The 8,157-nt window shown below is 35.0% G+C and overlaps 2 protein-coding genes across 2 annotated transcripts in view; both read right to left on the bottom strand.

Annotated features, from left to right (window-relative positions):
* The window catches only part of LOC107753076 (potassium voltage-gated channel subfamily H member 2-like), an 80,320-nt gene extending 74,275 nt beyond the window's left edge, over nt 1-6,045 (bottom strand). Inside the window, exon 1 of the mRNA XM_016569178.1 lies at nt 5,811-6,045. Coding sequence (XP_016424664.1) covers nt 5,811-6,017 — 207 coding nt within the window. The 5' untranslated portion in view covers nt 6,018-6,045. The remainder of the gene's footprint in view (nt 1-5,810) is intronic.
* A 1,167-nt stretch (nt 6,046-7,212) lies between these two features.
* The window catches only part of LOC107753075 (potassium voltage-gated channel subfamily H member 2-like), a 122,627-nt gene continuing 121,682 nt past the window's right edge, over nt 7,213-8,157 (bottom strand). The window contains exons 5-6 of the mRNA XM_016569176.1: nt 7,357-7,568; nt 7,213-7,272 (exon numbers count right to left, since the gene is read on the bottom strand). Of these exons, the coding sequence (XP_016424662.1) occupies nt 7,213-7,272; nt 7,357-7,568 (272 nt within the window). The remainder of the gene's footprint in view (nt 7,273-7,356; nt 7,569-8,157) is intronic.

Here is an 8,157-nt window from a genome sequence, read left to right as displayed (position 1 = left end):
TTTTATTATTTTTTTTAATTATTTTTGTTGTCTTTTCTTTTTTTATTTAGTCTTTTCTTTTTTTATTTAGCTTTAGTTTATTTATTTTTTATTTATTTTTTAAGTTTATAAGTCTCCTTTTCTAAATTTTATTTTCTTTCAAGTAACAAAACTTTTTTTTAAATGAGCCGTATCGCCATAACTTCTCAAAAATTCCAATTTCACCATGGTAACCATAGTTCCTGCCAAAATACAACAGTGTGTCATGTGGCAGCAGCACACAGCTGTGATATACTGCCACCATCAGGTGAAAGAAGGTACAGCAGGAACAGCAGGCTGAATTGAAAGGGTCACTGAACTTTTGTTCCAGCGGTTGACAGGAATGAGAGTCAGAGATCATCTCTACAATGCATAGATTATGGGAAACACATAAAGACAATGTTCTGGCTTAGCCTGCACAATCACAAACAGATTAAGCGGTAATGCGAGTGTGTGTGTGTGTGTGTGTGAGAGAGAGAGAGAGAGAAAGAGTGTGTGTGTGTGTGTGTGTGCGTGTGTGTGTGTTCGGTGGGTTAAGGACAGAAAAGCAGAAATGTTTCTCCATGTAACATGCATGTAGTTTAATACATCATCCGTGTTGTGTGCTCTTGATTTGTGAATGCATGCGTTTGTGTGTGTGTGTGTGTGTGTGTGTGATGGTTTGTATGCCACTAAATATAGCGCAACATGAATCAAACACACAGCTGGGGTGTCAAAGATAAAAAAACATGACCCACCTATAGTACCGGCCAAAAGTTTGGAATAATTATGATTTTTTAATGTTTTTGAAAGAAGTCTCTTCTGCTCACTAAGGCTACATTTATTTGACAAAACAAATACAGTAAAATTGTGAAATATTATTACCATTTAAAATAGCTGAATTTTCAGCATCATTACTTCAGTGTCACATGATCCTTCAGAAATCACTGATTTGCTGCTCAAGAAACATTTCTGATTATTATCAGTGTTGAAAACAGTTGTGCTGACGAATACTTTTGTAGAGTAATGATGCTAAAAATTTGAGTTTGCATAACAGTAATTAATTACATTTTTTACAGTACATTCAAATAGAACAATTATTTTAAATGTAAATAATATTTCATTGTTTCTACTGTATTTTTGATCAAATAAATGCAGCCCTGCTGAGCAGAAGAGACTTCTTTCAAAAGCATTCAAACTCCTCATTATTCCAAACTTTTGACCAGTCGTGTAAATCATTTCTTGCACCTGAAACAAACACACACCAACCTCAATAAAACAGCAGAAATTAGTCTTGGCTGCCATACTGGAGAAGGAATCACACTGACACACACGTATAGATGTTATTTTACGCTGTTATATGATAACCTCCGTAAATTAACAGTTGTGTGTATTGTGTTTTTGAAGCCCGTCGAGAGAGTTAGCTGGATTAGACGGCGATCAGTCTCAACGCAAACACGCTACCAGACACAAGTTTGGACACACTTGAAGGAATTCATGTTTGGCAGAAATTTGTATTATTGACCAATAAAAAAAATGTGCTTACATATGAATTTGCGTGATTTGTAGTGGATAGTGAAGGACTATCTAAACAAAAAAGAAGCTCTAATATAAGAAATAATGACATGTTATGATCACATCATCATTCCCAGACTTCCATCTGTCTTTATTAATGAACAGCTGGCAGGTGTATCCAAACTTTTGACAGGTTGTGTAGTTCATAAACTCAATACACAGTCTGATCCAGCGGACAAAAGCTCAAAGCACAACACACACACACACACACACATGCACAGTAGCACACAAACTCATCTCACAAAGACTCACTGCGGCAATCGTGTGTGTGTGTGATGGTTTGTATGCCACTAAATATAGCGCAACATGAATCAAACACACAGCTGGGGTGTCAAAGATAAAAAAACATGACCCACCTATAGTACCGGCCAAAAGTTTGGAATAATTATGATTTTTTAATGTTTTTGAAAGAAGTCTCTTCTGCTCACTAAGGCTACATTTATTTGACAAAACAAATACAGTAAAATTGTGAAATATTATTACCATTTAAAATAGCTGAATTTTCAGCATCATTACTTCAGTGTCACATGATCCTTCAGAAATCACTGATTTGCTGCTCAAGAAACATTTCTGATTATTATCAGTGTTGAAAACAGTTGTGCTGACGAATACTTTTGTAGAGTAATGATGCTAAAAATTTGAGTTTGCATAACAGTAATTAATTACATTTTTTACAGTACATTCAAATAGAACAATTATTTTAAATGTAAATAATATTTCATTGTTTCTACTGTATTTTTGATCAAATAAATGCAGCCCTGCTGAGCAGAAGAGACTTCTTTCAAAAGCATTCAAACTCCTCATTATTCCAAACTTTTGACCAGTCGTGTAAATCATTTCTTGCACCTGAAACAAACACACACCAACCTCAATAAAACAGCAGAAATTAGTCTTGGCTGCCATACTGGAGAAGGAATCACACTGACACACACGTATAGATGTTATTTTACGCTGTTATATGATAACCTCCGTAAATTAACAGTTGTGTGTATTGTGTTTTTGAAGCCCGTCGAGAGAGTTAGCTGGATTAGACGGCGATCAGTCTCAACGCAAACACGCTACCAGACACAAGTTTGGACACACTTGAAGGAATTCATGTTTGGCAGAAATTTGTATTATTGACCAATAAAAAAAATGTGCTTACATATGAATTTGCGTGATTTGTAGTGGATAGTGAAGGACTATCTAAACAAAAAAGAAGCTCTAATATAAGAAATAATGACATGTTATGATCACATCATCATTCCCAGACTTCCATCTGTCTTTATTAATGAACAGCTGGCAGGTGTATCCAAACTTTTGACAGGTTGTGTAGTTCATAAACTCAATACACAGTCTGATCCAGCGGACAAAAGCTCAAAGCACAACACACACAAACACACACACATGCACAGTAGCACACAAACTCATCTCACAAAGACTCACTGCGGCAATCAATAGTGAATTCTTCCTTAAATCTTGCTGTGGACAAATTAGAAACAGCTGCATTATGACTGATCTGAGATCATGTTAGTGCGCAGTGGTGAAAAAAAAGTGCAGGTACTCTAAAGGCTAAAATATAGAAGTACTTCAAGCACTGATCAGTGGATGAAAAACTAGAATAGTAGTCCCACTGTTAAAAGGACAATTTAGACACTTTGCAGATTGCACATTTTGTATGGAATAATAATAATATTAAAATATGCATAAAATTAACTCAAATTATTGTATTATTATTATTATTATGAAAATATGCATAAAATTATTTATGCATAAATAATAATTTAATTATTTTCTCAATTTAGACACTTTGCAGTTCAAATATCACATTAATTGTATGGAAGAAATAACAAAAAAAAATAATTTAATTAAAAACATTATTTTCTAAATTTAGACACTTTGCAGTTCAAATACCACATTTTGGATAGAAGAATGAATTAACAAATAATAAAACTAGTTAAAAATAATTAAAAATATTTACTTAGTTTTTATTTTTTTTATTATTATTTTCAATTTAGACACTTAGAATAACAGCTAAAATAACACATTTTTTGTATATAAGAATCAATTAACAAATTATTAAAATTAGTTTTAAAAATATTTAAATAAACATAAAATTTTATTTAAATAAAATGTTAATTATTTTCTCTATTCAGACACTTTGCAGTTCAAATAACACACTTTTGTATGATTTTTTTTTACCAAATTATTAATAATGCATAAGAAATGTATTTAAAAAGATTGTATTATTTTCTGTGCTTATTAACATGTCTCTAATGCTATCAATAGAATATAACTTGTACTGACTATGCTTCATATGACACGACTCACATTAAACTGATGGTCACATGACCTGATAATCTGCTGCATTACTAAAACATGTGACCAGGTCCTGTATGCAGGACAGCAGGTGTGAGGGGCTGTGATGCTTCAAACTCTGAAGCATGTGTTCATCTGTCATGATTTCATCTAGAAGCATCAATCCCTCTTTGTCATTTAATCTGCGAGCGATGAGCATCAGCACATGGGCATCACGCTACGAGTATTACATTAACCCAGTTATGTCCGTCTGGGAGAAAATATGAGGGTTTAACTCTTCTCAGCGCAATGAAGGATCTCTCCTGATGAACTGAAGGCAAGTGAACATCAAGACACTGAAGTTTGCTATGAGTTTACTATCAGCCTCATCATGAAACGACAGCACAATGAATCTATGCTCAAATCTTACACAGATCTGCACAGATATGATGCAAGAATGGTTTGTTATATATAACTTGCACAGATATGATGCAAGATGTTTATATAGAAATCAGGCAGTAATTGTATTCCTGTAGTAACGCCACGGTCATGGGTTCAGTTCCCAAAGGGATGAAAGTCCAATAAAACCATCTGCCAAATGCATAAAGGCAAATATAAATGCATTAATGCAACGCTTAGTTTTTCGAAATTCATTCTACTCTTGTCTTTTTGAATGAAGCTGATTGGAACTGACTTTTCCTACACTCTTAAAAATAATGCTTCACTGGTGATTAAAAATGCTCTAGAGCAGTGCTTCTCAACCATGGGGCATCAAAACTATGTATGTATTTATTTATTTGATTTGTTTAAAATCAGACGAACAAGTATTAAAATAAGTTTTCGTTGTATAGAATCAGGATTCCCACAGTCTTGGTGTGTGAGGAAGTGAAGTGTGATGGCTATATCTGAAATAATCACGAAAAATAATAAAATATTTAAAATGGCATGAGCAGCTTTTATACATTTTTTCTAGCTCTAAAATATGAAGTAGAAATTGTGAATAAAAAAAAAAAACTTCAGGAATCATGAAAAAAATTTTTTTTTTTACTTTTAACTTTTTATTTTATTTTAGTTATTTCAGTTTTATTATTATTTTTTTTTTTTACATAAACTATGCCCATACTTTAAAAAAAGTTTTGAAGACCAAACTACCAAGGGCTTAGGGGTCCATTCAATATTGCTGTGAACAATGGAGTCAGAAAGGTTGAGAATCACTGCTATAGACGTCGCAAACATTCTCCATCGTCTGGATGTGAATTAATTGTGTTTGGCATCACTGACGTCAAACCGGCTGATGCAGCACGTTTGAATCAACTGAGTTCTGCTTTAGACAAAGCTTTTAATGACTTCAGAAGACATGTGAAGTACTGTTATTACACTTTTACGGTGATTTTTGATGTTTTGCATTCAACTAGAGTTCATTGCATTGAAAATATCAGTGTAAATATTTCACCTAACGTCTCATTTTGTGTTCACAGAAGAGGTTGGTTCAATGGTTCAAAACATCACGAGTGAGATGTTTTTAGGTGAAATATTCCTTTTGAAATTTTTTAGAGTGCAGGTTGTCAAAGTCAGTCAGTGTCACTTTCGCAAGACTTTGTCACGTCCCTTTAACTTTGAGCGAGCAAACACTTCAACTTCAAAAACTTTCGGGAGTTCAACTTTGCTAGATAAAGCACATTGCATCAGACCAACATCAACAGCTTCCTTCAAAAACCGTCCTTGAGCAAAGTGTTTTATCTGACGTGCCAATGTCTCACGGTGATGTTTGTCTCGCCATCAGAGATGTTAAAGTGTGAATCGTATCGTTTAGAGCAGAAGGACAAACAGGTCAATGTCTCAATCTCAAACCCAAAACACTAAAAGCATCACAGTGAATCTGTATGTCTCCAGAGAGTCTGTCCAGCTCATGAACAGCCAGACACGTTCACGTCATTGCTATACCCAAAGATGCGTCTTACCTGAGTGACTTTCTCGGTGACGTTGTGCGTGCGGTCGATGAGTTTGCAGGGTGCGATGATGTCCATTTCTCCGGCCGGGAGGGAGATGAGAGGGTCCGGTTTAAAGTCCACAAAGTTGAGCGTGATCTGTGGGATTTTACTGATGGTGCGGTAACGCATCAGATCCGAATCAGAGGTAGAGTTCAGGATGCTGAACTTGTTGTTCATGGCACCTGCATAAAGAAAGGTTGCTGAAAATCTTCTGTTTGCTCTGAAATGCTTTTGACATTTACAGTATGTGTTACCAAATCATATCTGTACCTATGGGATTGGTAAGATTTTTTAAAGGGGTCATCGGATGCTCATTTTGCACAAGTTGATATGATTCTTTAGGGTCTTAATTAAAAGTCTATAACATACTTTGGTTAAAATTTCTCAATGTTAGTGTAAAAACACCTTTTAAAATCAAGTAGATTAATAAAACATTTTACATAGCATGAGCATTTTTTTTAATAATGATTATATATACTTTTTTTTTTTTTACAAGCTCTAAAATATCAAGTGGAAATTGTGAGAAAAAAAACTGAAATCTAATAATAATAATAATAATAATAATGAATACTTATAAATAAATAATACTTTTTATTATTATTACTGCTGTTAACTTCTTTGTTTTTATAATTATTTTAATAAATTTATTTATTTTATTTTATTTTAATTTACAGAAACCATGTCCATAATTTCAATAATTCATAATTTCAATGTTGTTGTGGACAATGGAGTCAAAAAGGTTGAAAAGCATTGCAACAGACGTCCATTACGTTCTCCTTCTGTATGTGAATTAATTGTGTTTGGCATCATTGACGTCAAACCGGGTGATGCAGCATGTATGAATAAACTGTGTGAATGCAAATGAGATACACAAAGCTTTCAATGACTTCAGAAGACATGTGAAGTACTGTTATTACACATGATGATTCTGATGGTTTGCATTCAACTAGATTTCAATGCATTGAAAAGATCTGTGTAAACATCTTGCCTAGCATCTCATTTTGTAATGGTTCAAATAACCATAATGGTTCATGAGTGTGACATTTTTGAGTGCAATATTCCTTCTGAAACATTTATTTTTAAGAGTGCCGGTTGTCAAAGTCAGTCCGTGTCACTTTTGCAAAACTTTACTGTCACGTCTCTTTAACTTCCTGCATTCAAACACTTCATCTTCACAAACACAGCAGTTTAGGGAGTTCAGGTTTGCCAGATAAAGCACATTACATCAGACCGACATCAACAGCTTCCTTCAAAAACCGTCCTTGAGCAAAGGCGCTTTATCTGGGGTGCCAAAATCTCACGGTGATGCTTTTCTCGCCATTAGAGACGTTAAAGTGTGAATCGTGTTGTTTAGAACAGAAGGACGAACAGGTCAATCTGTCTCAATCCCAAAACCCAAAACACCAAAAGCATCACTATGAATCTGGATTGTCTGTCTAGCCCAACATGTTCAATTCAATCCTATACAAACGCTTTCTTGAACTCAACACAAGGCTCCTGGGCAGAAGCGTCTTACCTGAGTGACTTTCTCGGTGACGTTGTGCGTGCGGTCGATGAGTTTGCAGGGTGCGATGATGTCCATTTCTCCGGCCGGGAGGGAGATGAGAGGGTCCGGTTTAAAGTCCACAAAGTTGAGCGTGATCTGTGGGATTTTACTGATGGTGCGGTAACGCATCAGATCCGAATCAGAGGTAGAGTTCAGGATGCTGAACTTGTTGTTCATGGCACCTGCATAAAGAAAAAATCTTCTAAATCTTCTGTTTGCTCTGAAATGCTTTTGACATTTACAGTATGTGTTACCAAATCATATTGGGATTGGTGGGATTGGTAAGATTTTTTAAAGGGGTCATCGGATGCTCATTTTGCACAAGTTGATATGATTCTTTAGGGTCTTAATTAAAAGTCTATAACATACTTTGGTTAAAATTTCTCAATGTTAGTGTAAAAACACCTTTTTAAACCTGTCAAAATTAGCTCTGTTTTTATCATTAAATGTTAAGGAGCTCTGCTGGCCCCGCCCCTCTCTTCCGAGCTGCTCTCAGAGAGACTGTTTACTTTAGCCGCATTCATCGTGAAACTTGCTAATTAGCGCATTATTAGGAAAGGTGATTTGCAAAGATTCATAAAAAAATCCTTATACTCACTTCTTCTGTAGATGAGGCTAGATCACGAATGATTCGAGCGAACATAGATGCATTTAGGCTGATCGGGAGTGGCGCATTCACTTCAAAGCTAAAGTAACGTTAATCCTCTGTGTCTTCAGCGGCTCAGATGTCGGGAGTAAATGACGATTGCTATATTCATTATTACATCCAAC

The sequence above is a fragment of the Sinocyclocheilus rhinocerous genome, unplaced genomic scaffold (assembly GCF_001515625.1).
Source record: "Sinocyclocheilus rhinocerous isolate Xijiao unplaced genomic scaffold, SAMN03320098_v1.1 scaffold1493, whole genome shotgun sequence".
NCBI classification, from domain to species: domain Eukaryota; kingdom Metazoa; phylum Chordata; class Actinopteri; order Cypriniformes; family Cyprinidae; genus Sinocyclocheilus; species Sinocyclocheilus rhinocerous.
The sequence above is the reverse complement of the archived record's forward strand: the minus strand, read 5'-3'. Positions and strand labels throughout refer to the sequence as shown.